This window comes from Sus scrofa, chromosome 6, assembly GCF_054392235.1.
Source record: "Sus scrofa isolate SSC_HxYL_T2T_F1_AM1 chromosome 6, Sscrofa_HxYL_maternal_Yorkshire_Landrace_v2.0, whole genome shotgun sequence".
Classification (NCBI taxonomy): domain Eukaryota; kingdom Metazoa; phylum Chordata; class Mammalia; order Artiodactyla; family Suidae; genus Sus; species Sus scrofa.
Window position 1 is genome coordinate 170,281,522 of NC_139388.1, and position 27,179 is coordinate 170,308,700.

Sequence of the window (27,179 nt, forward strand, 5' to 3'; positions counted from 1 at the left end):
AACCCAGGTCCTCACAGCGACAAGGCTGCATCGTGGTTCCATCCAGTCCTCACTCATGTCATTGTCTTGAGGGGGAGGGTTAGTGGGGTGAAGGTGGATTCCTTCTGCACCTTTGAGGTTAGGGCAGACTCAGAACTGAGGATCTTGTCGTGTATCATGTGCTGCGCTTCCAGACACTTAGCTTTATTGGCTACCCCAGCCTTCCCACCCTCCAGTACTCAGACAAGACCTCTAAGCAGCAAGTCAGGGCCTTCAGTAACGGCTTACCATATGCCAGGCAGTATTTATTCAGTCTCTACAACAACCTTCTGAGGCAGGTATTTAGTTGCTCGTTAAACTAAGCAGCATCCCGAAGCACTGCAGAGAAATGGTTACAGGTAATCCATATTCCAAGGCAGGTGGGACGTCTGGATCTGCTCTGGCCTTTGGTCTTGAGCAAACTCTCAGCCTTGTTATCTTCACTTAAGATCTCTACTACAGGAGTTCCTGTCGTGGCTCAGCAGAAATCAATCTGACTAGTATCCATGAGGACACAGGTTCGATCCCTGGCCCCACTCAGTTGGTCAAGGATCTGGCATAGCAGCGAGTCTTCGTGTAGGTTGAAGACGTGGCCTGGATCCCTAGTTACTGTGGCTGTGGTGTAGGCTGGCAGCTACAGCTCCCATTCGACCCTTAGCCTGGGGACCGCCAGGTGCCACAAGTGCAGTCCTAAAAGGCAACACACAAAAAAATCTCAATTCTTTTATCAAAAATAATCATCTTGTACCCTAATTATCTCGTACCCCAAATAAAACGTCTTGCCAGAACCAAGGACATCCCAGCAGGCGCCACTGCCATGAACGAGGATCTGCAGGGAGGGGAGGGTGTCAAGGGCCGGGGGATGCAGGCAGTGAGGCCTTGGGGCTGAGCCAGCCTCTGCTAAGATTCTGAGGCTTCTTGGGTGAGGATGTGGTAGGGAGAAGCTCATGGGATGCAGGGCCAGGCTCTTCTGAAGGCTGGGACAAGCCCAGTAAAGCCAAGCGTTGGGCAGGCGGGGTGGAGAAGTAGGCCTTCTGCTCCTCTGAGTAGCGCTCCTGAGGGGTCACAACGTCCCGGTAAGTCCAGTCACGCCAATGGAAATTGAAGCGTTCGAGCAGGGCGATCCGGTCGGCTCTTGCAGGTACACAGTCAATGGGCTTTGTGGGTGGCAGATCCGGCACCTCCATTCCTGGCAGCAGCACCACCCCCCGGATGGCAAACCAGCCCCCAAATCGGGGATGTATACACACACCTGATATGTGCTGGAGAGAGGGCAAAGCAAAGGAAGGTTGTGGAAGTCACCCTGGCACCAAGTCCCACCAACTGCCTTCACTGCAACCTAGGTTCACTCACTGAACTTCTCATTCAGTAGACACTGACTCCACAGGGACCTCAATCTTCTGGGCGTGCTCCCCAGGCCCTCCCCTGTGGAACTCTTCATGAATTAACTGACCATGAGGAAAGGTTCCTTAAGCTCAGCCTCAGTCTCACCACTGGTCTAATCATGGCTGTAACCCCTCCTGTAACAGAAAGGAGTAATCCTCGGGTGTATCCTTAGGCAAACACCAGGAAGCACGTTGAACTGGACCCCTGACCAGAGTGTACCTTTGTCCTGGACTGTGCCTACCAACTTCACCCAGGGGAGGTGGAAGAATGGGATCTGGAATCCTAGGGAATTTTTTTTGTTTTTGTTTTTAGGGTTGCACCTGTGGCATATGAAGGTTCCCAGGCTAGGGGTATAATTGGAGCTGTTGCCGCCGGTCTACACCACAGCCAGAGCAACGCCAGATCCAGCTGCATCTGTGACCTACACTACACCACAGTTCACGGCAACGCCGGATCCTTAACCCACTGAGCGAGGCCAGGGATGGAACCCGCAACCTCATGGTTACTAGTTGGATTTGTTTCCGCTGTGCCACAGCAGGAACTCCCGTGGGCATTTTGATAGCATTCTCTCTCAAGCCCTACTCATTTACACTTGCCCTCTGACCTGGGTTCCCCAGGGGTCAGACTCCACGTCCTGTCGTTGGTAGTAGTAAGCAGCACCTGCCACGTGGGCTGCCGTCTGGGCCAGAATCTTGGGGCGCCGATTTGGGTGGACCTCGTAGTCAGCGATGACTTCTATCTGCAGCTCTGGGAGGCTCTGAGATAGAGAACAAGACGGAGGCTTTTAGCATGAGAGGAACTGCGACCATGTCCAACAGAGCCTTTGGTTGTGCTAATGTGGTCCTGTCTTCAGAAGTCACGTTTGAAGGGAAAACATGACCTTAAACTTGGAGTGAGGCTGGGTCTCCAGCATGAAGAAAATGATACCATGTCTAGAAGGGCCCATTTTTGAAGGGAAATACACAAGGTATTGCTCACCAACCTTTACAAGAGGTGACTTGGCTCTGCCCGCCGGAGGCCCAGTGAGGAGGAAGATGTGGCCCTGCTTTGGGAAGACCCAGCGTATGTGTACCTGCAAGTGTGCGTGTGTGGCAGCGGAGTCCTGTTCTGTCCTCAAAAGGCCCCAAAAGTGGCATAAAGCTTCCAGGTCTAAGGAAAAGACAGGTGAGAGGTGCAGGGGGGATGCTGGGCTTATTCCCATCTCACCAGGAGGCCAGGGGAAGGCTGATCATATACTTGCCCATCAGGGAAGGGGGAGTGAGGCTGATCTCAGACCTGAGGAGCTGCTAGCGAAGGTGGCCAAACAGGTGTGAAAAGGCAGAATGGGGAGAGATCACGTTGTCAGAACCGGCGTTAGAACATCCTGCCTGGGCAGCGGCTCCTAGTCCTAGACAGATCTAGATTCTACACTGAACTTGGAGGAGCTGGAAGCAGCTGCACATTTGGAATCTGAGGGAGGTTACAGCCTTGCTCACCTTTCTAACGCGGCCTAGGTGGTAGGCCACACACTGGTCCACAGGGTCTGTCAGTGGTTGGAGGTGGCAACTCTGCAGGAAGGGCTTGAGGGCCCGGTCAAACATGGCAGGTGTGCTGAGTACCAGGAAGGCCAGGGTAGGTCCTGGCAAGGGCAGGTGGAAGGCTGCAGGCAGGAGTGCATTGTACCATGCGACCTGGAACAGAGAAAATTCAGGCCTAAGGCCCATTCCTTAGCCTGGCACTCGAGGCCTCATGTGTCTTGTCCAGCCTCCATCTTACTCAGTGAAATTCTACTGATGCTGTCTGAATTGTGCTTCTAAGGGACGTACCTGCATTTGACAGGGAATTCCCATAGAGAGGCAGAGAATTCATGAATAACTAAGAACAAAAAGAAACTGGCTGTACTATGATTAATGCAATGACAGGACCAAATGAGGGTTCTCTGAAATTAGAAAAGGCTTCTAGGAAGCTGAGTCTTGAAGGCCGGGAAGGAAACTGACAGGCTGCCACGGGGAAGGGGAATCTGGTGTGTGTATTAAGCAGGTCCCATCATCAACAGAGAAGGAGGAAGTACAAGGCGTAGGTGGAGAATGACAAATTATCTACTTTGATAGAAAGGAAGGGTCCAGAGTGGGAAGCAGAGAGAGAGACGCCTGGAGAGATCACTAAGAGTGAGAGATGGTGACTGGCCTTTGAATATCAATTTAAGGAATATGGGTCTAATTTGGTGACAATGAGGGATTAGCCCTTGAAGATCTAAGAAGTAAACTGACATAATCAGTTTCAGGTCACTCTGGCTGCAGTGTGGAGGATGGAAGGGAGGCGAAGTGACAGCAGGAGGTTATCGCAGTAATCTCGATGAGAAATAGTGGCCTATGGCATTCCCTAGTGGCTCAGCAGGTAAGGATCTGGCATCATTACTGTGGCTTGGGTCACTACTGTGGTGTAGGTTCAGTACCTGGCCTGGGAACTTCCACATACCGTGGGTGTGGCCCCCAAAAAACTGGCCTGGACCAGGGCATAGATGTGTTCAATGGGAAGGAATGGATTTGGAAGATGCAGCAGACAGATTCCTAAAGGGCCCAGTGGCTGACTGGATGTAGGGTTGGGGAGGTGAGAGATGGAGGAGCCTAGGATGACTGGCAGGACTATAGATGGCACAGTTCAATACCACAGCCCCCACCACCCAGGCCTGCCTGATCACACCAGATACGCATCCCCACTCTCCCCCATACCTGCCAGCCACCACTACTACCTCCACACCTTTACTCAAGCTATTCCTGACATTTGCGATGTATATAACTGTCCTTCCTTCCAATCTATTTTTTCATATACAGCTCAACTCCACTGTTTCAGAGAAGGCTCTCTCACTCTAAACCCAACCTACCTCTTCCTCTATATCATTACCCAGCACTGCTTAGGGGCCACTCATTGGAAGGTTGTGGGAGTGGGCTGCCTCTTAAGCATCAGGCAAAAGGCTCAAGCTGAGTTTAATCAGCTTTGTTTCCAAGCAGAGGGCTCAGTGCAGGAGGCAATGGATATGGGGAAATGGACCTATGTGCAAAACGGTAGGTGGTGATGCTAGACTTGTGTGTCAGGTAAGTATGCAGTCTCTGTACTCAGACGGGTCCTAGTAATTGGCAACTTCATGAATCCCTCCTTTGGTTGGTAGATGGGACAGACCAGCCAATCATTTGCTTGTTCAACCCCAGGAATGTCCTTCCCTCATGAGATGACCTAAATTCTAGCCATGCAAATCTTTCAGACGTTGCCCTCTCCTAACTCCTTCGGGAAGCTTCCAAAGTGACTCTGGCCCCTATGTAAACTGCGTAGGTGACAAGGCCACAAGGTTACTGATCATGTGGTGTCTCCTGCTCATCAGTCCGGCAATATATGAGGGTAAAAGGACAAACGTGCAACGCTTCTCTACCCTTTGAACTTAAGCGCCCGTTGACACCCTCTCCCGGTAGGTCAGACGGACACGCGGCCGGGGGAGCTCGGGAAAGAATAGAGGCCAGTGGCACCGAGGCTAATCATACGTTTTGCCCTAGCACCGCGGTAGGGATAAACCAACCTGGAAGGGGTAAATTTCGAAGCCAAAAGGGCATAACGTGTCCTCAATCCTCTGCTTCAGCTCTGCGACATGGGGCTCCATAGCGCACGCTACACGCTGAGCCTGCTGGGAAATGGAGTTTGAAGGCCAACGCGGGCCGTTAAACGTCGAGGTAGCTTGAACTCCATTTCCCAAGAGCTACTGGATCTGCAGCGGAACATCGTTGGCTCTGCGCGATGCATCCTGGGACACGTAGTTCATTTGGTCCTTAGACGCGGCGGCTACAAAATCAGAAAGACTGTTTCGCGGCATGGTGGGGGTGTGTGCATGTGCTAATGCGCGTGTTAAACGCTTCCAGAAAAATGTAGCTTGGCAGCCTTCTTCTGCTGCCGGTTGTCTCCGTGTGGGGCGAACTCAGTTTCCCAATCGGCGCCGCGGAGGCCAGTCCAAAGTCTGGCTTTCCCGGAGTGTCATAGGTTCGAACAGGGTGGCGGCAGGAGTCGCTGCCTTAGATTCGGTGTAATCGCGCCAGTGTCCTGCGTCTGCGGAGGTCTCGACCAAGATTCAGCATCTTCAACTCCCCCCTGGTATCTGTATCAGGGTAACCCTCTTGTACCCCAGTTCCCCAAGGACGCTGCTCCCCTGACGAGTCCCTGAGGCTTAATTTTGGTCTAATATTGCATCCTTACTTTTATTTTTTTATTTTATTTTTTATTATTATCATTATTTTTGTCTTTTTGCTATTTTTTTTGGGCCACTCCCGCGGCATATGGAGGTTCCCAGGCTAGGGGTCTAATCGGAGCTGTAGCCCCTGGCCTACGCCAGAGCCACAGCAACGCGGGATCCGAGCCGTGTCTGCAACCTACACCACAGCCCACGGCAACGCCGGATCCTTAACCCACTGAGCAAGGGCAGGGACCGAACCCGCAACCTCATGGTTCCTAGTCGGATTCGTTAACCGCTGCGCCACGATGGGAACTCCAGCATCCTTACTTTTAGTATTGCGTACCCACTCATCTCTTTCGAGCTGACGTTCTGGCCTTTCCCGGGCTTTGCCTCGGATGTCCCGGGTTGGGAGAGCAAGGGCGTAAGGCTCTAGGGACCCAGACCACTGCCTCAGGCTATGAGAAGGAACCAGACTTTGAGCAGCTCGACACGCTTCTCAATGCTACTGACCGGGAGTTCCTGTCCTGGCTCGGTGGTTAACGAATCCGACCATGAGGTTGCGGGTTCCATCCCTGGCCCCGCTCAGTGGGTTAACGATCCAGCGTTGCCCTGAGCTGTGGTGTAGCTCGGATCCCGAGTTGCTGTGGTTGTGGTGTAGGCCGGCAGCTATTGCTCCGATTCGGCCCCTAGCCTGGGAACATCCATATGCCGAGGGAGTGGCCCCTAGAAAAGACCAAAAAAAAAAAAAAAAAAAAAAAGCTACTGACGGAAATGTGGCCAGGATTAAGACGAGGGGGCACCTGAGGCCCCTGCCCCCGGATTAAGGTAGTGGGTTAAGGAACACCAAGAACTCATTGGCCTGTGCCCTTCTTTGTTTTGTAGCAGCAGCTGTATTCCTTTGGGGTCTCCACCGCAGGTAAGTATTGTTCCTTTTCCTACTTACCCGCCAGCCTTTTCTCTTTCCAGGATCTGCCTTTTATTGGTGCCTGTACCACTATTCCTTACAAATTCAGCTTTTTCCTTTCCTGAGCAAACATCAGTCCTCCCCCTCCCTCTAATAGACTTTGCACTGACTTTGCCTTATTCCTTCTGCAGGAGACCTGGCTGGGACTCGGATTTCCCCTCGTCACTTGCCTTCCTAGACAGGAGTCCAAGCTCAACAGCCTTGGGCTCTAGAGATTGCCATTGTCCCAGAGAGGCTGATTTGGGCTGAGGTCCATAATGCATCTTCTCTTTGGGCTGAAGTTACTATTCTTCAATCCCATCTTCAATCCCAGGCTCAGGTGAGACATGGAGTCCTAGGTGTGTATGTTTGGGGTTTGTGTGAGAGGAGGGTGCCAGGTGTTGGGGAAGCGCCTTACATACAGTAACTCATGCGGTTTTCTGCCTGGGTAGGGACTAAGGCACTCAGACAGGCTGTGCAGGGCCCTCTGGAAGAGAAAGAACGGTGGAAGTATCAGATCTGTGCCCTGGAAGGTATCCGGTCAGTTCTTTTCTTCATGCACACAGCCTCATATGTGGGCACACATTTTGTTGCACTTGTTGTATGTGCCCTTGTATCTCGATTTGCAAGTGGAGTCTCTAGGCTCGTGTGTAAAGTTCTTCCCCAACTTGTCCCACTATAGAATCACTAAGGTTGTGGCAGGGGGCCCCAGAGTGAAGGGCCTTTCTCCTGGAGCAACGTTTGGAGGGGCTGCGAAGGGAAATACAGTGACCTCGAAGCCAGGTGCAGGTACAGGCCTGAGCCCAAATACAGATGGGACCACCAAAGTGCAGTGCTACCAGGGGCCTTCAGCCAGAGCTGCAGAACGAGTGAGTGATGGGCAAAACCTAGCTTTCTGTAGGCCTCTGAACTCTTGTTACTCTGGTAGCCTTCTCTGGGCTGGTTAATTGCCTTTGGAATGACACTTCTGTCATCCCCGTGGGCAGCAACTGCTACGGGAGGAGTCAGAGATTCTGGAGGAGGAAGTGAAGTTGCGGTGGGTCCAGCTGAGTGAGTAAAAAGATTGGAGGTGTGTATGAACTCACCTGTTCCCTTTTCTGGAATTCCTTCTTGCTTTCCTAATAAATGGCCATAGCTCCGACTGTTTGCGTCACCCAGAAATGTGGCCTCGTATTTTTGTCTTACCTCTTATGACGTGAGTCTAGTCTTCCTAGTCAGCTTGGAAACTGCCCAAAAGCTGGACCAGAATGCTTCTGTCCCATTGTTCAGCGCCAGGCTGGGCACAAGGCGGCGGAAGAAAGAAGTTGGAGAATGACCCCCTTACATTTTCTTTCATTTGCAGGCCAGTACCGGGAGCTGCTGCTGAAACAGATGACTGACGGGCAGCAAGCAGAGGCCTGCAGCTGGAAGGTAGGACCAGAATTGGACCTGTGTGTTCATATCTTCCTTCCTTTCTCTATCCTGTTTTGCAGGCGGGCCAGGATGCCCTCTCCTACCCCCTGTCTCTTTCCTTCTCTTCCCTGTGCTGATTCCTCCTCCCTCCAAAGCTCTTCTTCCCAAGCCCTCTGCTTCAGTCTACGAGGAACTGTCTTTGTCCACATGAGGATTCCGAGGGGGCCGAAGAGGCTAGTTGTGGGGGTGGGGTGCTAATCCTGGAGAGAGAAAGCCTTGGTCCTACCTGAGCCATGGTCTGGCAGATCAGCTGCCAAATGACCAGGAGGGCAAAGGTTACCCACTGGAGGCTGCCAGGACAGACGTGCAGGATGCCGGGCTGGAGCACAGCCTCCTCAGGTCAGGAATGTGGGTGCTTGTGGCAGTAGAAGGGATTGTTTCGCGGGAGGCCAGGTACTGGGGACTAAAGTTCAGTCATCCTAGGTGTGACATGGGCTGGTGGGATGGTAGGGGCTCCAGTGCATGGGGGCAGTACTGGGCACTCTTGACACACATACCTATTTACTGAGGTATCTCTGTGTAACTGGAGGATGAAGGGGAGGAGAGTGGAGTCCTAGCCTCAGGAAGGCTGTGCTGGGAGTCTCCTTTGACCCACCATCACCGTCTCTGCCTCTGATTCTTTCCCGCTGCAGGACCTCCGTTCACGTCCTCCAATCTAAGCTGTCGCTGTCCCTGGCTGCCACTGTCACCGTGTCTCTTTCTTCATCTAGCTCTGAAGTTAGCTTTTCAGACAGAGACATTAGCTGGGAACTTTTAAAGGAAGCTAGGTGGGTGTAAGGCAGGGATCTGGGGAAGTGGAATCTTTTTTTTTTTTTTTTTTTTTTCCTTTTTAGGGCGACTCCTGTGGCACGTGGAGGTTCCCAGGCTAGGGGTCCAGTTGGAGCCACAGCTGCCAGCCTACCCCATAGCCACAGCAATGCTGGATCCCATCTGTGTCTGTGACCTACACCACAGCTCACGGCAACGCTGGATCCTTAACCCACTGAGTAAGGCCAGGAATCGAACCTGCATCTTCATGGATCCCAGTTGGGTTTGTTAACCACTGAGCCACAACAGGTACTCTGGGAAGATGAATCTTTTTTTTTTTTTTTTTTTTGTCTTTTTGCCATTTCTTGGGCCGCTCCTGCGGCATATGGAAGGTTCCCAGGCTAGGGGTCAAATCGGAGCTGCAGCTGCCAGCCTACGCCAGAGCCACAGCAACGTGGGATCCGAGCCGCGTCTGCAACCTACACCACAGCTCACGGCAACACCGGATCGTTAACCCACTGAGCAAGGGCAGGGATCGAACCCGCAACCTCATGGTTCCTAGTCAGATTCGTTAACCACTGCGCCATGATGGGAACTCCCTGGGAAGCTGAATCTTAATGGTGCATGGAGGAGTTCTCTTGTGGCTCAATGGGTTAAGAATCTGACGTTGTCACTGCTGTGGCTCAGGTCACTGCTGTTGCACAGGTTCAATCCCGGCCTGGGAACTTGTGCACGCCAAGGGTGTGGCCAAAAATAAAAATAAAATAAAAAATAAAAAAGTATTTGTTATGCATATGACTGGTACATATTGCTGTTCAGCAGAAATTGACAGAACGTTGTAAACCAACTGTAATTAAAAAAAGTTAAAAAAATAGAAGGAAAAGTAATTGGTGCCTGGATGCCAGCTGCCTAATTGTTTGATGCTGAGTAGAAAGATGTTTTGTCTCTTTCTCTGTGACTCCACCAACCCCTGTTTCTCCTTATCCCAAGTCAGGTCTGTGTCTCCCTCCAAATCAGGGCCCAGGACCTAGGTCTGAATGTATCATAGTGCTTGCTGATGGTTTGTTCTCTCTTTTCTCTCCTCTTAGATATCCAGAAGCACACTCTTTCTAACCTGGAGTCCAGCAGCTTTCAGCTCCAGGCCCAGAGCCTTGGGCAGGAAGATCTATTCTCTTAGGGCCCCAAGATGCTCCTGAGTGACCTGTAAGGACTTTTAAGAGTAAGAGTAATACGATGAAGTCTTCTTTGCTCACCTTCCCCTCCAAGGTCCTCTTTCTGGGTCCCCTCTTCATCTCTCTAATACTTGCCCTCCCTACTGAGGCTTGTCGCTGCCTGTCTGTCCCAACCCACCAACTCCAATAAAATGGTTTTATTGTGATGTGTCTTCTGTGAATCAGCACCCACATAGGATAGAGTCAGCTGTACCTTTTCTTCCTCCTGTTACATGACTGCTTCCTGCCACCTCTGTCTCTGAAATCCAAGTTCATAGACATTAATAACCTCATAATCTGCGCGCAAGCTCTGTGCTCAGTGGAAGTTGGAAGGAGATGGGAACGCCCATTCTCGGGGGTAGAGTGAGGTGGTAGGACAATGCTCTGGGGCAGTACTGCTGTGAGATGCAGAGGGGGGCAAGATATTCTGATGGGCCTTTGACCTGGGCCATAGAAGACTCCTTCCTTTTTTTTTTTTTTCCAGCTTCTGCCTTAAGGCTCATTCTAGCCCCTCCATATCTCTTCATCCTCAGCAGCCCGGGCTGCATTTCTGCAGCAGTCTCCTCCCTGTTCTCTCTTCTTTCAGTCTCTCTGCCTCTAATTCAGTGGCTTTAGGATTTTTTTTTTTTTTTTTTGTCTTTTTGCTATTTCTTTGGGCCGCTCCCGCGGCATATGGAGGTTCCCAGGCTAGGGGTCTAATCGGAGCTGGAGCCACCGGCCTACACCAGAGCCACAGCAACGCGGGATCCGAGCCGCGTCTGCAACCTACACCACAGCTCTCGGCAACGCCGGATCGTTAACCCACTGAGCAAGGTCAGGGATCGAACCCGCAACCTCATGGTTCCCAGTCGGATTCGTTAACCACTGCGCCACAATGGGAACTCCAGGATTTTTTGACTATAACCACCAGTGAGAAATACAGTTTACACTGTAGCCTAGTAAATATACATATATATGTTTATTCATTATTTATTTATTTTCTTGTCTTTTTAGGGCCACACCCACGGAATATGGAAGTTCCCAGGCTAGGGGTCGAGTCGGAGCCACAGCTGCCAGCCTGTGCCACCGCCACGCCAGATCCAAGCCACATCAGCAACCTGCATCACAGTTCATGGCAACTCAGGATCCTTTAACCCACTAAGTGAGGCCAGGGATGGAACCTGCATGCTTATGGACACCAGTTGGATTCTTAACCCCCTGAGCCACAACGGGAACTCCATGTATATATTTAACTGAAATTTTATGATTGAATACTTATTATTACTAGGAGTTACACACTCTGTTATTTCCTATATTATATTTTAAAAAAATGCTTTGTGGTTACTGGTTCTGATCCTTCTACTGCCTAGTTCTCTGGAAAGTATATCTTCCCAGGTAGTCTAAGGGAAGCTTTACTTTTTCCTTACCTGGGCTTGTATTCTGGACAGTGCAAGTCCAGGATTTCCCTAGAAGCAGCAGCATCTCACTGAGGTGTCATGAGGTTTCTTCCACTGCTAAATATAGCCAAAAATAATGCCATTTACCCACAAAGTGGCTTTTTATTGAGCATAATGCTTACCAGTCCTGGTATGTGTTTGTCCTGAGCTAAGATGTGCAGTGGACTTCTGTAAAGGTCCCAGCTCTTAGCTCAGTTTGGCTGGGAAGGGGAGACAGTTATCAGAAATAAAAGCATAATAAAAGGCTAGGGTGAGTAGAGCAGGAACTACTTGTTATGGGGTACAATCAAGGCCCTGGCAGGTCATGAAGAGTGGGTCCTTGACATCTGAATATCTGTAAAGCAATCCTCAAGGATTATTTCTGCATTAGGGAGATTGCTTTTTTTTTTTTTTTTTTTTTTTTTGTCATTTCTTGGGCTGCTCCCGCAGCATATGGAAGTTCCCAGGCTAGGGGTCTAAATGGAGCTGTAGCTGCCAGCCTACGCCAGAGCCACAGCAACACAGGATCCGAGCCACATCTGCAACCTACACCACAGCTCACGGCAACGCCGGATCGTTAACCCACTGAGCAAGGGCAGGGATCGAACCCACAACCTCATGGTTCCTAGTCGGATTCGTTAACCACTGCGCCACGACGGGAACTCCAATTAGGGAGATTGCTGAGAGTGGAATGGTAGAGGTCAGACCTGGATCAAACAGTACCTGTTAAAAAAAAACAAAACTGAAAACTTCCCATCAAGGTTCATCTTCCTGCTAAAGCAGGTGCAAGGAACCCCCTGTCTTTAATGTCTTTCACTGGCAGGTGATACATATGCATAATGGCATTATTTAATCTACAGGCTACCAGTGTCCTACTTATCAGCTACTTTGCATCAAGCTTGGTGGAAGACAGATTTGCAAGGGTACCAGGACTCAACAGAAACAACAGAAACATTAAATAGCAATGTGGAACAATGGAATTTAAACTGTCACCAGGTGGCAGCACATGATTTCTTGCTGCAAGAATGATATCAAAGGCTTTGGGCCAGGGGGACTGGGCTCTGGTGATCTCTTTTCTCCTTTCAGAGAGCCAGTGAACTATCAATCTTCCTAAAACTGTCCTGTTAAGGCTACTCTACTGTTAACCTTGGATAATTCTCACAGCCTAAAAAAGAAAGGGCAAGTTTGGCTTATGGCTACACCCATATTTAACCTCTTCTCTTTCCATTTTTATTTTCTACCACTTCTCTCTGTTAAACTTTAGTGCCACTAGGAATGCACATCACCCATCCTCTAACTAATTCAAATCCCACTCATCTATCAAGACCCTTCCAATAGGAGGCAAGCCTAGAGATGTCAGAGAAGAGGTCTCTAATCCCAGGGAGTGCTGGTGCAGGAGGGCCCGTACTCCACTGTTTCTTTAGCTGCTCTTGTCCTGTTCCAATATGCTCAGGCATGAGATAATGAGTGCCTGAGGTCCAGGCATATGGAGAACATGAGGAAATACGCGCCTGTTGAGCAGTTGAATAGAATTCTTATTCTCTACTCCTCTTTTCAAGGCAGCGCAAGTATTACCTCCTCGAAGCTTTCACCAAGTCGAATCTTAGTCTAGATGAATTGCTTGCTCCCTTAGCATTTCTACCCATTGCTCTTACTATCTCGAGTCACTAGTAGTTGTTTATGTATGTCCCCCCCCGCCCCCACTATACTGAGCTCCTGTCCAACTCACCATTCATACGGCTTTTGCCTACTCAGCTATAAGTTCACCAACCCAAAAGCTGCTCCAGTCGAATCCATTTTCTGTTGGGTTTATCAATTACCAAGCGGTTGTATATGTTTGGCACTTTGATTGGTCCATTTTGTGTTTACTGTCCCGCCCCCTGAGAGGCTCGGGTGCTTGGGTTTCCCCCAGGTGTATTCCCTCCTCTTTGGTTCCGCCTTTCCCACACACTGCCTCTTCTGTTTTTACCTCCGCTTCCTTCCTATTGGTTCCCTTCCTCCGCCAGCGTTGGCGCTTGCGGCTGATGATTGGCTCTTCTGAAAGCCCATTGTGCCCACCCTCATACCACGTGGCATTCTTAACGCTAATTGGGCAATTCCTCTAGCTCGTTTTTTCAAGGATGGACCATTGATTGGCTGCTTTGTGGGAGGGCTTGAGTAGAGGGGTGTGGCAGTTGAAGCCCCGCCCCTAGCTCCCCTGCCCTGCGGGGCAGGCGTTTCGGTCGCCTGCTTGCGGCCGGGGAGCCCAGCGGCGCTTCCAGCCGCTCTCTTTGACTCGCCGGCCGGATCACCCTTCTGGCCCCGCCGAGCAGGCGCGGGGGAGCGGCCCCGACTGCGGGGTCATGGCAGTAGCCTCCTCGTTCTTCGCCGCCGCTGGCCCCGCCGAGTCGCCGGCTTCTGCGCGAGGGACGCCCACCGCCTCCGCAGGCTAAGAGCCGCTGCCGCCTCCGAGCTGTGAGGGCTACTATGCTCCCCCTTTGCCTCCGCCTCCCCCTCCCACCCGCGCAGGCCCCTCTCTGGCTGCTAAGTCCCGCCTCAGGTAACGCCAGGAGAGCGCGTGGGGCACGAGCCCGGGGCACCCCGGCCCGCGCGGGCGGCTGCTACCCGTCTACGTCCCGGAGCACTGGCGCTCACATCTTCCGCACTGGCAGGACTCCTCCTCTTGCCGGAGGTCCTCCTCTCCGTGCTGGGGACCCTCTTCGACCCCTTTCCCTTCTCTTCACTTCCTCCCGGGCCCCAGGACAGCCCCTCCCCTCCCCCCCGGAGGCCCGGAGCCCGTGAGACGTTCCTTCGTAGGAGGGACCCGGTCCCGGACTCCTCTCGGGCACTTTCTCTCCTGCGGAGACTCGGGAGTCTTTCCCTCCTGTTTCCGAGACCTCTGGCTCCACCCGGAGAGCTTCTCTCGGCCGTCTCGGAGCTCCGGACTCCCTCACTCTTCTCAAACACACTCTTCCCTCGAAAACATCCACTTCTCCTCTCGAGAGATACTCCCCCGGGCAGACACTCCTGGCTCTTTCGTTCCACTTCCCCCCGGTTACCCCTCTTTTCCGCGTCTCTCCTCTTCCCTCCTCTGCCCGTCCCCCTCGCTTTAAACACTCTGGACGAAGCCAGTATTCAGAGGTAGCTGGCATGAAGCCGGGTTTGCCGAATGTAGAAACCGTTCAGCTTTTCCCTCTGAAAAAGCCTTGCCACATGAGTTGGACTTTATTCTGTAGGTATGGGGAACCGTCGACGCTTCTGTAAGCCGCGGTTGGGTTTGGTGGATTATCTCCGGCGAAAACGGAGGAGGAATTCAGAAGTGAGGACTATGGAGGCAGAAAGCCTAGGTAGGCAGGAGAGGAGTGTGCTAATCCAGGTCAGAGGGGAAGAGGGACGCGAAAATGAAGAGAAAGGCGTGCAATTCCATGAGGTTTCCAAACAGAATTAGTGGGAGATGGCTACCTTGACTCGTGGGAGGGATTGGTGGTGTTAATTGAAGTAGGGACGTAAGGAAGCAATTGTAAGGGAAGGCAATGAATTTGGTTTTGGACACGTTTCGTTTGAGGGATTTTTCAGATTTCATTGTGGGTCGCTAGAAATTTGGGTCTGAGAATTGGGAGAAGGGTTGGAACTGAATGCATAAATTTGAGGGTTACCGAGAATATATAGGGGATATTTGAAGCCTTAGAATGGGATGGTAATACTGAAAGAAGAGAAGAAAAGGGCTACGGACCAGAAGGAGCATCATTATTTGGGTAACAGACCTTGAGGAAGAGAGGTTAAAAGACTGGAACGAGAACTAGAACAGAGTGTCACTATGATGGAAGCCAAAGGAAGAAGGTTTCAAGAAGGGCGCGGCTGATCGTCGCTGTATGACGTTTGACCAACAGAATGAGAATTGGGAAGAAACCACTGAATTTAATAATTAGGAGTTGGCTTGTTTTCTTTGAAAACTACTGTACATAGTGTGATGTGGGAATGGTGGCAGTAGTCAGATCATGATGGATTGAAGAGCAAGTGTGAGGCAGTGAGTAAAATTCATCTTTTGACAACTGTGGTTATGAAGGAGAGCTGATAGTTAGTGAAACATCTTTGTTGAGATTATACTATATGCCAGGTATCATAAAGACGCCTTACAGGTCACAACAGCCTTGTTTAGGTATCAGGATTCCTTTTTTACAGTTGGGAAGACTATAGGCAATAATTTAAAAAAGATCTGTGGTAGCTCTGAAACCTTTGTTCTTTCCACTATGGCTCATGTGTGTTACTCTTTTGATTGCAGGTGAAACAGTTTTGTTGGTTGAGGGAAATGTTATTTAGCACATATGGTGGGCATTTCATTCTTTGACACCGGAAGGATAGACGTCAAGATGGATAACGATGTGGTAGGAGCAAAAGGAGGAGAGGGAGTTTGGAAGATTGTCTTATTTTCTTGATGTGATCAGTGATTTATGAAGTCAGTTATCTTTGGAGACTAAAGGTACTCTGGGGGGTTTCTGGCTTGAGTATTACGGCCATGGACATCTTCGATGGAAAATGAAAGAGGAATAGATTAGGATTAAAAAAAAAAAGCTACTGACCATATTTAGGGCCCAATTAGAATTAGAAATATATATTTGTATGGGACCCCGGAGCGTGGATTTTGCATTTCTCCAGGAGCCCAAGACCAAGAGGGCAAAAAAGATAATTGGGTTGATGGGAGTTCCTGTCGTGGCTTAGCAGTAACTAACCCGACTAGTATCCATGAGTATGCGGGTATAGTTTCAAGGTAAAACAAAAAGCAAGGCAGAGTGTAGGAGTTCCCTCATGGCTCAACAGTTTAAGGATCTGCTCAGTGGGCTAAGGATTTGGTGTAGCTGTGGCTGGCATCTACAGCTCCGATTCGACCCCTAACCTGAGAGCTTCCATATGCCTCGGGTGCAGCTCTTCAAAAAAAAAAAAAAAGACTTCATGTTAAGTGAAGTCAGTTGGACAGTGAGACACCTACTTCAAATGCTATCACTTACATGTGAAATCTAAAAGAAGGACACAATGAACTTCTTTGCAGAACAGATATTGACTCACAGCTGGGGGTTTTGGGATGAAAATGCTGTAACATTTGGTTGTGATGATCATTGTACAACTATAACTGTAATGAAATTCATTGAGTAACAAAAAGAAAAAAAAATAGAAAAAAGATAATTGGTTGATACAAAATTGGAATTTACAAGTACGATAAAATGGAGAGTAACTTTATATTGCTAGTGATAATGTGGGTGATATGATGGACTTTGAGAGTCCAAGCTGGGGTTGTAAGAAATAAAACCTTTCTCGGGGCTAGTTTATTGGAGAATAAGGAGACGATCAGAAATGTGGTTGAAGACTAGATTTTGTAAGAAATACAGAGCATGGGGAAGCTGAGAGTTCAATATAGATATAGTTTCAAGGTAAAACAAAAAGCAAGGCAGAGTGTAGGAGTTCCCTCACGGCTCAACAGTTTAAGGATCTGGTGGTGTCACTGCTGTGGCTCTGGTTACTGCTCCATCCCTGGCCTGAGAACTTCCTCATCCCACAGGTGCCAAACAGACAGACAAACAAACAGGGTGTAACTGCCTCAGTGCTGTTGAAAGGGAAGAGAGGTAGAGATTATTAAAGTCGTGGGAGGTTAAGGGGCTATGGAGGATATTGGGTATGTCATCCATAAGAATGTGATAGTTGCCCATTATGAAGCAGGAAATGGAACAGAGAAGATGTCGGGCCTTATAGGTGGGGATGCTCAGAATTAAGGGACCCAAAATTGAGTTGGATGTTCCTTGGCACTTGTCCAAAAGCAGTACCAGGTGGTACAGATGTTTGTGTGTGAATTACTGTCAAGATCTCAGATCCTTGATGCCCTAGATGTATGATGTATTATTCTCATACAGGTGTATACTTGGGATGGTCTGAACATAAATCATTTGTGATGTGGAATATCATCAGCCTGTTTAAATTCTGTTTAAAAGTGTGTGTGTTGTGGGAGTTCCCGTCGTGGCGCAGTGGTTAACGAATCTGACTAGGAACCATGAGGTTGCGGGTTCGATCCCTGGCCTTGCTCAGTAGGTTAAGGATCCGGTGTTGCCGTGAGTTGTGGTGTAGGTTGCAGACGAGGCTCAGATCCTGCATTTCTGTGGCTCTGGCAAAGGCCAGCGGCTACAGCTCCAATTAGACCCCTAGCCTGGGAACCTCCATATGTTGTGGGAGTGGCCCTAGAAAAGGCAAAAAAGACCAAAAAAAAAAAAAAAAAAAGTATATGTGTTGAGAAGCTAGGCTAGGGATTCTCCAACCTGGGACTCTCAATGACATTAAATTTTTTTTTTTTTTATTAAAGTCTAGTTGATTTACAATGTTATGTCAATTTCTGCTGTACAACAAAGTGACCCAGTTATACAAATATATATATTTGTAATATTATCTTCCATCCTGTTCTATCACAGGATGTAGTTGCCTGTGCTATATAGCAGGACCCCAATAACATTTCGCACTTATTTATAAAACGAAAGTTACACATTTATATATTTACGCATACTCATTCCTTGGCTTATTTAGAGTAGAAAGCTGAATTGTTTTAATGCTTTTTTCTCTATGTGAAAGTGTTTATTTACTTATTTATTTATTTTTGCCTTTTTACCTTTTCTAGGGCCGCTCCCGTGGCATACAAAGTTCCCAGGCTAGGGGTCTGATTGGTATGTGAGAGTGTTTATAAATATAATCTTAGTGTTGTATGTTTCATTTATCTGCAAAATGGATGTTGTGTTGGAATTTGAAACCTACGATAAGAGCTTTTATGAGATTTCATCTCCGTCCAGTGAATGAAGCAGTTATTACATTATGCAGTTACGACATTATGATGGCGAGTGTTTTGCACCAACAATGAGAATTACATACTCTTTTCCAAGTTATCATACGGCGATAATTTCTGTGTGGTCTCCTTGGTGGCATTTTTTAACTCAGAGGGAGAGGTTGTTTCAGAGAAAAGCCTGCTTGTGGTAATTTTTAAATCTTACGTTCTTGAAAATTTCAGAAAGGGAAAAAAATGGAAGTTCTAACCCTGTTATGATTGGATAGATGAGTATAGGCAAATATTTTATCCTTTGAGCTTGAGTTCTTTCTAAATTTAATTTTCAAGAATGTATACATGTGCTGCGGGAGCGGCCCTAGAAAAGGCAAAAAGACAAAAAAAAAAGAATGTATACATGTATGTGTGACTGAGTCACCTTGCTGTATAGTAGAAAATGGACAGAACACTGTAAACCAGCTATAATGGAAAAAATAAAAATCATTATAAGATAAAAAATATAAATTTAATTTTTGAATAGTTAATACATTCAAGTAGCTAAATAAATAGTTGCATGTTTATATACTTCACATAAAACAGTGGAAGTGGAGTTCCCATCGTGGTGCAGTGGTTAACGAATCCGACTAGGAACCATGAGGTTGCGGGTTCAATCCCTGCCCTTGCTCAGTGGGTGAAGGATCCGGCGTTGCTGTGAGCTGTGGTGAAGGTTGTAGACACGGCTCGGATCCTGCATTGCTGTGGCTCTGGCGTAGGCTGGCAACTACAGCTGTGATTAGACCCCTAGCCTGGGAACCTCCATATGCCGGGGGAGCGGCCCAAGAAATGGCAAAAAGACAAAAAAAAAAAAAAAAAAACCTGAAAAAAATAAAACAGTGGAAGTCTCATTCCTATGCCTATTCCTCATCCACCAGTTCTGTGTCCCCTTCCAATCACTTTTACTAGTGTTTTTATGTTCTTTTAGACTTTCTTTAGGCAAAAGAATATGAATATATAATCTTATTTTTGATATGAATATCAAATATATAATCTTATTTATATGAATATATAATCTTATATATGAATATATATAATCTTATGAATATATAATCTTATTTTTCCTGCTTTTCATGTAGAAGTTAGCCTGAGGTACCCACTGTTCTGCACCGTCAACCCGCTATCCCCTTAACTGCTTTTTCACTTAATGTATCTTGGAGATCTTACATAAGGAATTTCTACTTTTTTAAAAAAACATCTGCATAGTATTTGATTGAATGGATGTATTATAATTTAACTAATTCCTCATTGTTGGACATGTATGTTGCTCCTAGTTTCTCTCTCTCTCTTTTTAAAAAATTTTTTGGCCATACGTGCAGCATGTGGAAATTCCCAGGCCAGGGATCGAACCTGCCACAGCAGCCACAGCAGCAGTGCCAGTGCCAGATCCTTACCCACTGTATTACAAGGGAACTCCCCTAGTCTTTTGATATTTTAAGTAATTCTGTAAGGGAGACCCTTGAACATATGCCAGTTTACTTGTGTCCAAGAATATTTGCGTGATAAATGTGTAGAAAGTGGGATTTCTTTTTTAGGGCTGCACCTGCGGCATACGGATGTTCCCAGGCTAGGGGTTGAATGGGAGCGATAGCTGCCAGCCTATAGCACAGCTACAGCAACGCCCGATCCAAGCCCCATCTGTGACCTGTGCCTACAGCTTGAGGCAACACTGGGTCCCTATCCCACTGAGCGAGTCCAGGGATCAAACCCCCATCCTCTTGGTACTAGTCAGGTTCTTAACCAGGTGAGCCACAGTGGGAACTTCCAGAGAGTGGGATTTCTAAGTCAAAGGATATATGCATTTATAACTATGGAATATATCGCCAAATTGCTTTCCTTTGCAGTTATTCCAATATACATTGCCTGTTCACTCACCAACATTAGCTGTGTCATAGCTAATACTTATACAGGGCTTACTCTGTACCAGATGCTGTTTTAAGTGCTTTATATACATTACTTCATTTAATCTTACTAACATTCCTTTGAGGTAGGTACTATTATTATCATCTCCATTTTTCAGTTGAATAAATTGAGAAATAGAGAATGTAAGTGACTCGCCCAAATCACACAGGTACTCTGGCAGAAATTCGAACTAAGTACTCTGGCTCCAGGATCAGTGTTTTTAACATTATGTTTTGCTGTTATCAAACTTGAATTTTTGCCGGTCTGATTGGGGAAAATGATACCTCGGAGGAGTTTTAAGTTTTAAAATATAATTGTTCAGGATCTTTTTATATTGTTTGATCACTCATATTTCCTTTTCTGTGAACTGAATGTTTAAATTCTTTACCTGTTTTTCTTTTGAGTTATAGGTCTCTTTTCAATTGATGTCTAAGTCTCTCTCTGTACCATATATATGGTATATCATATATATAAGTTTAAATTAATTAATTAATTTATTTTTCTTTTTTCTTATTTTTTTATGATAAGTTTTTTGTCAGGGGTATGTATTGCAAATATTTACCCATTTTGGCATTTGTCTTCTGACTTCTTTTATTCTCATGCCGCACTTTTAGATTTTTTTTTTTTGGCCATGCCTATGGCGTCCAGAAGTTCCTGGGGCAGGGATTGAACCTGTGCCACAGCAGTAATGTCTGATCCTTAACCTGCTGAGCTACCAGGGAACTCCTCAACTTTTAGATTTTTATATAGACAAACTTATCAATCTTTTCTTTTATGGCTTTTGGATTTTGAGTCATAGTTAGAAGGACCTTCTTCATTTCGATCCTTAGTTTTTAAATCTCTCCAATAAGAACAAGAAAGCAGAATTATTGTGAAGGTCAAAGTGCTTTGTGAACTGTAAACTGTAAATCATTATACAGATGAACTATGGTGTTATTTATTAATTTGTCTTCTGAACAAGTTATATAGAGGGATATCATCTCTTCAGCCTGTGGAATAGGATGACATAATTTTTTTCTGCAGTGTCAGAAACTAAGGTGGTATTGAACTTGTGGTCAGTATTTTTCTTGGACAATTTGCATGGGATCTTTTTCAAAAGGAGGCACTGTGGAAATCCTGAAGTATTTTTGCATACTTTAGTCTTGTTCTTTGTATTAGATATAATTAGAACCTGCCTAAAAGTCCTCAACAATTGTTTTGTTTTCACATTAGCCGTGGTTCACAAATTCACAAATTATTTACTTTGGATATTGTATTCCTACTGATTGGTAGGAATTTGTAATTTGGGAGGGCCCTTCACTTTTGTGTGTGTCTGAGATTATAAAATTAATGCTTGTTCATTAGGGAAGAATTGGGAAATAGACATTATTTTAAATTACTCAAGCCTTCCCAAGATTCAAAGAGTTAATAGCCAATGTTAACATTTGGGGCTATGTTAACCTCTCAGGGTTCTTTTTATGGATGTGTCTATATTGTTATTACCAACTCTCGGGCTTGGCATAGTACCTGACTTCTAGTAGTGCTAAATAAATGCTTTTTTTTTTTTTTTTAGCTTTTACATCATTTTTTGGGGATTTTTGTATTTTCAGTAAATACTTTTTGACCGAGTGAAAGAAAGAATAATTATGTTTTTGCATAGGAAGTATAGCGTCTCAATGTCCTTTTTATTTTCAGTTTTCTTTACTGGAAATTTTGATTCATGTAGTAGTAGTAGAATTTGTATGCCATGATTCATTTGGAGGGGAGTAAGTTCGAATCTAAGCCCTCACAGAGCTCATAGTCCAGTGAAAGAGACAGGTAAGCAACAATTAAAATACTGTGTGATAACTGTAATAACAGAGCTTTGTGCCAGGCATTATCAACGCACAGAAAAAGGAGATTGAGGGGTCAGAGAACACGTCCCACATAGCTGATCACAGAGAGAGCCAAGAAGAAGAAGCTACCAGGGAGGATGAATGTTTGTTCTAGGCAGTGAAATACGAGCAGGGCTCTCTCGACAAGTTGGTCTCTGTTTGGAGCAGGGGCAGTTGTGTCTGTGGGTAGAGGAATAGAGGTAGATGAAGCCGGAAATGTGGGCAGGGACCACATAAGAAAGAGCCTTTGTATCACACATAAATTTCTCAAGCATTTACTCATTTGGAGAACAGATTGGGAGAGGTGTGAGGGTGAAGATAAGACCAAGGCGACGTTAACTGAGCACAACAGCTAGAATGAGCTGCACATCACTTAGGCTGGGATAGGAGGGGAAAGCTACACTTGAAAGGAGGGTTAATTGGAGTTCCAGTCGTGGCTCTGTGGTGAATGACTTCAACCAGGAACCATGAGGTTGCGGGTTCGATCCCTGGCCTTGCTCAGTGGGTAAGGATCCAGCGTTGCCGTGAGCTGTGGTGTAGGTCGCAGACGTGACTCAGATCCCGCGTTGCTGTGGCTCTGGCGTAGGCCAGTGGCTAGAGCTCCGATTAGACCCCTAGTCTGGGAACCTCCATATGCCGTGGGTGTGGCCCTAGAAAAGGCAAAAAGACAAAAAAAAAAAAAAAAAAAAAAAAAAGAAAGAAAGGAGGGTTAAGTCTGGGGCATAATGATTAGGCCAGTTTTACTAGAGCCAAGTCTTTGAATGCCAAGCTAAGGAGTTATGTGTGCAACAAATGTCACTGAATTTTTTTTACTGTCGTATATGTTATGTTAACTGTAACAGGTTGCGGTTTGCTTCCTTCTGGCTAGGATGTAGTGATGTCAAAATTTTTTGGATGTATGAAATAGTGTTATCAAAGACAAGTGTCTTTAAACAGAAGTGAAATTTCAGACTGGAAAATGACCCTTTATTTGAAAAGCGTATACATACACACACAGTAAAGACCCATGAAAACAGGCATTGTGTGAAAATACCTTTTAAAATAGTCATGTGCTCTCTCCTTTGGATTCTTAAGACCAGATAACTCTCTGGCATGGTAAAGCTCTGACCTTGTTGAGGCTTTACAAGTATAAGGAACTTACATTAAAAGTCCTCTTAAAGCTCCATAATTACATTAGAGAGTACATTTTTAACTAGAACTGGAATTTTTTTCCCCTGAATTTAATGAGAAAGAAAATATTTTAAGGAAGCACACCCCTATCAGAGTGTTAAGGAAATGCCAGTTAGAAGTTCCTGCTGTGGCTCAGTGGTAAGAAACCTAACTGGTATCCATGAGGATGCAGGTTTGATCCCTGGCCCCGCTCAGTGGGTTAAAGATCCGGTGTTACTGTGAGGTTCAGTGTAGGTTGCAGATGCAGCTCAGATCTGGCGTTGCTGTGGCTGTGGGTAGGCCAGCAGCAGCTATAGCTCTGATTCAACCCCTAGCCTGGGAACTTCCATACTACAGGTGCAGCCCTAAAAAGACCAAAAAAAAAAAAGAATGTCATAATTTTTCCAGCCAAAATAACATTGCTTCGGTATAGTTTTTTTTTCCAGTGCATAATTTTATATCATTATAATGATTATTCAGTTTTTATATGTTTACCACTCCTTCTTCCCATTTAGCATATGTCATAAATTGTATCTCATGTAGTCGAAGTCATTGTAGTGGGAGGGATGAAAGGATGGTTTTTCTTTTCTTTTCTTTTTTCTTTTTCTCTTTTGGCTGCCCCGTGGCATATGGAAGTTCCCAGGCCAGGGACTGAAATCGGGCTGCAGCTATGACCTATGCCACAGCTGCAGCAATGCCAGATCCTCTAACTCGCTGCGCCGGGCTGGGCTGGGGATTGAACCCATGCCTCTGCGGTGACCCGAGGTGCTGCAGTCACATTCTTAACCCACTGTGCCACAGCATGAACTCTCTTATCTTCATTTTTAAACAAAAGTGATACAAGATGAAGAAGTGATTTTTTTTTAGATGTACACTAATGTTTACTACTATATTTCAAAAATAAGATTGCACTATAGATTCTATTTTGCAGCTTCCTGCTGTCACTTAATAGTGACACTTGGACATGCCTGTATTTATAGAATTTACCTTGTTCTTTTTCTCTTTATTTCTTTATTTTTTTGTGCACTCTCCTGGCATGTGGAAGTTTCCAGGCCAGGGATTAAACCTGTACAACAGCGGTGATCTGAGCCACAGCAGTGACAAGCCTGGATCCTTAACTGCTAGGCCACCAGGGAATGCCTACCTTGTTCTTTTAAGGATATATACTACATTATTTGGATGTACTATAGTTTATTTAACTTATTCCTGTCAATGGATATTTAGATTGTCTCCAGTTTTTTTCTGTTTCTGACAACATGTAAGTTAATATTCTTTTACATTTATCTTTTGTATGCTTGTAGTAACTCACTTTTAATGGCTATAAAATATTCCCATTATATATTTAAACAAACAAAAAAAATATTCCCTTGAGTGGAAATCATACATTCGAGAGAGAAATAAGGTTGAATGAAACATATTTTTGGTGAATAATTCATGTTATTCATTTTGTTTTTCTTTTTATCAGATTCCTCCTTTGACCTTTGTAATGTCAGCTATAGAACAGCCTGCTCTAACCCCAGGAGTCTAACTTCTTCTTTTCTCTTGATTGCTTTCTTTCCCAGTCTCTGAAATAGCCTTCTAGCTCACTGTGTCACAAAAGATGGGTTGCTTATCTGACCTAGGTGGTCATATTCAAGTCTTCTTAAAAATCAAATAGGGAAGGAGTTCCCCTCACGGCTCAGGGGAAACAAATCTGACTAGTATCCAAGAGGATGCAGGTTCGATCCCTGGCCTTGCTCAGTGGGTTAAGGATCCAGTGTTGCCGGAGCTGTGGTGTAATTGCAGATGCAGCTCAGATCCTGAGTTGCTGTGGCTGTGGTGTAGGCCAGTGGCTACAGCTCTGATCCACCCCCTAGCCTGGGAACCTTCATATGCGGCAGGTGCTGCCCTAAAAAGATAGAAAAAAAAAATCAAATAGAGAAATTTATCAAAATGGAGATTATCCTGGGAGATCTCTTGTGGTACAGCAGGTTAAGGATCTGGTGTTGTCATTGTTGTGGCTTCAGTTGATGCTGTGGTGAAGGTTCGATCCCTGGCCTGGGAACTTGCATATGCTGTGGGCATGTCCCCACCTCCATTCTCCCCCCTTCCCCAGAAAAAAGAGACTGTCTTGGAAATTCAGAGTACTAGCATCCTAGTTTATTTGAATGGGGTCCAATATCAGTTTATCTTGTGTCAAGCTTCATGTTCCAGCATACACAATTTTAGATACATGTAGTGTATGTGAAGATCAGAAACTATGTTTCTCATCTCCGGATTATGGGAAATAATAGTCCTACTCAGTTCTGGCCTAGTTAGATCATATATGTAATATTACGTACATTTTTTGCTGTCGTGTTTTAGAGGGGCTTTGACAGCTTGGAAGGAAATTAAGGCTAAACTTTAAAGAAGACACCCACAGAGCTCTCGATGCCATGCTCCATGAGAAGCCCCGAAGATGTGTGTATATTTGCCTTGGGGAGCACTTGGTCACTGGAAAGCTATCATAAAGAAGAAAAAAAGCAGACTTAATTTGTTGTATACTTGAAGCATCCAGAACTAGGATTAAGGTTGGGGTGGGGGATAGAGAGGAAAGGGAACTCATTTTTACTATAATATTTATCTCTGTTTTATAAATTAAGGGAGAAAGTAAGTGACATGCCCAGTATCATTCAGCTACCAAGTTAAGTCAGAATTTTTTTTTTTTTTTTTTTTTTTTTTTTGTTGCACCCTTGGCATGCACAAGTTCCTAGGCCAGGAAGGGAACCCATGCCACAGCAGCAACAACACTGGATTCTTAACCTGCCAAGCCACCAGAAAACTTGAATCAGAATTTTTTATTTTATTTTTTAAAAATTTTACATTTTTTATCCCCCCTCCTTTTTTTTTTTTTTTCTTTTCTTTCTTTTTGTCGATTTTTAGGGCCACACTTGTGGCATATAGAGGTTCCCAGGCTCCCAGGCTAGGGGTCTAATCAGAGTTGTAGCTGCACTGGCCTACACCACAGCCACAGCAATGCCAGATCCTTAACCCACTGAGCGAGGCCAGGGATCAAACCTGCATCCTTTGTGGATGCTAGTCAGATTCGTTTTGGCTGAGCCAGGATGGAAATGAATCAGAATATTTTAAACTTTATTTTGGTCACACAAATACATTTTAAATAATATGTAACAACATGTTACTTTAGAAAAATTACTTTTTTCCTATTCTCATTTCACAAAATTTTATGTTTTCTTAATCTCAGCATTTTTGCCATCACTAGATTTTTGTTGAATTATCTAGCACAGTTTGCCATGGTATATCATCTGCTCTTCCCTCTAAACTGTTTTAGAAAGAACATTTTTTGAATATACCTGCACTACTTTATTAGGAATTTTATCCCAAACAGCAAGAACTCATTCATACAACATAAGACCATTTTATTTTTCCTTTCTTTTATCCTTTGGCCACTCCATGGCATTTGGACTTCCCAGGCCAGGGATCAGCTCTGAGCCACACTGTGGCGACACCAGATCCTTTAACCCACTGTCCTGGGCTGTGGATTGAACCTGTGTCCTGGCACTGCAGAGACAACACTGATTGTGTTGTGCCACAGCGGGAATTCTGATTTTTTCATTTCTATTGCTGGTGTTTGTGAGGGCTCTGCTGTGTTTGCTGAATTTTTTTTTAAATGACAAAAAGTTTATCATCTTTTGTTTCTGAAGCCGTTTTTGTTTTTGTTATTATTATGAGAAAAATGTAATAAATACCCATTTACCTATCACCTGTATATAACAATTATTAGCATTTTGTAAAACTTGCTACATCTTTTTTTCTGATATATTTTAGTACAAATAGACATATTTTATTTCTATTTCTGTATGCATTTCCAAAAATGTCTTAAATGATCTTAATATCATTATCACACAACAAAACTAATCAGCTTCTGCTATCAGCTAATAGTAGTCTTTATTAAAATTTTCCTAGTTGTCTTTTATAGCTCATTTGTTCAAATCAAGTTCCAGTTGAGTATCATTATTGTAATTAGTTGTTATAACTCTTAATTCTGCTTCAGAGTTGGAATTTGAATATAGTGCTGTGCTTTTTCTGTGCTTTTCTTTCCT

The 27,179-nt window shown here is 45.8% G+C and overlaps 3 protein-coding genes across 17 annotated transcripts in view; 2 read left to right on the forward strand and 1 right to left on the reverse strand.

Annotated features, from left to right (window-relative positions):
- Positions 1 to 256: 256 nt before the first annotated feature.
- Positions 257 to 5,052, reverse strand: MMACHC (metabolism of cobalamin associated C). Of its 2 annotated transcripts, none has more exon segments than NM_001244776.1 (4): positions 257 to 1,280; positions 2,009 to 2,161; positions 2,880 to 3,074; positions 4,955 to 5,052. In NM_001244776.1, coding segments are annotated over 4 exon segments (843 nt in total). In that variant the 5' UTR covers positions 5,036 to 5,052; the 3' UTR covers positions 257 to 866.
- Positions 5,053 to 6,743: 1,691 nt separating this feature from the next.
- Positions 6,744 to 10,119, forward strand: CCDC163 (CCDC163 homolog). 3 transcript variants are annotated; one of them, XM_084965205.1, is made up of 5 exons: positions 6,850 to 7,082; positions 7,225 to 7,411; positions 7,529 to 7,592; positions 7,885 to 7,952; positions 9,830 to 10,119. In XM_084965205.1, the coding sequence occupies exons 1-5, from the start codon at positions 6,973 to 6,975 to the stop codon at positions 9,935 to 9,937; spliced, it is 537 nt and encodes a 178-aa protein (XP_084821331.1). In that variant the 5' UTR covers positions 6,850 to 6,972; the 3' UTR covers positions 9,938 to 10,119. The 3 variants fall into 3 exon arrangements, 1 of the variants encoding a protein (XP_084821331.1); XR_014808432.1 differs by adding an exon at positions 8,627 to 8,761 and having other exon boundaries at positions 6,969 to 7,411; XR_014808433.1 differs by lacking the exons at positions 7,529 to 7,592; positions 7,885 to 7,952; positions 9,830 to 10,119 and having other exon boundaries at positions 6,744 to 6,882; positions 6,995 to 7,075; positions 7,225 to 7,360.
- Positions 10,120 to 13,558: 3,439 nt separating this feature from the next.
- Positions 13,559 to 27,179, forward strand: part of TESK2 (testis associated actin remodelling kinase 2) — a 127,109-nt gene continuing 113,488 nt past the window's right edge. For 2 of the 12 annotated variants that reach the window (XM_021096752.2, XM_084965197.1), the window contains exons 1-2: positions 13,559 to 13,906; positions 14,583 to 14,693. The gene's annotated coding sequence lies outside the window, so the exon portion shown is untranslated. Of the gene's footprint in view, positions 14,694 to 15,628; positions 15,732 to 18,001; positions 18,048 to 27,179 lie in introns of those variants that run through there. The other 10 variants (XM_005665474.4, XM_084965198.1, XM_005665476.4 and 7 more) reach the window with 6 other exon arrangements.

Coding starts and splice junctions, on each gene's coding strand:
- MMACHC (XM_084958224.1), bottom strand. CDS start 5,035: ATGGAGCCCCATGTCGCAGAGCTGAAGCAGAGGATTGAGGACACGTTA. Junction 3,075..4,954: donor TCGAAATTTACCCCTTCCAG/GTTGGTTTATCC, acceptor TCTCTGTTCCAG/GTCGCATGGTACAATGCACT. Junction 2,162..2,879: donor ACCTAGGCCGCGTTAGAAAG/GTGAGCAAGGCT, acceptor TCTCTATCTCAG/AGCCTCCCAGAGCTGCAGAT.
- CCDC163 (XM_084965205.1), top strand. CDS start 6,973: ATGCGGTTTTCTGCCTGGGTAGGGACTAAGGCACTCAGACAGGCTGTG. Junction 7,412..7,528: donor CAGCCAGAGCTGCAGAACGA/GTGAGTGATGGG, acceptor CCCCGTGGGCAG/CAACTGCTACGGGAGGAGTC. Junction 7,593..7,884: donor GTTGCGGTGGGTCCAGCTGA/GTGAGTAAAAAG, acceptor TTTCATTTGCAG/GCCAGTACCGGGAGCTGCTG.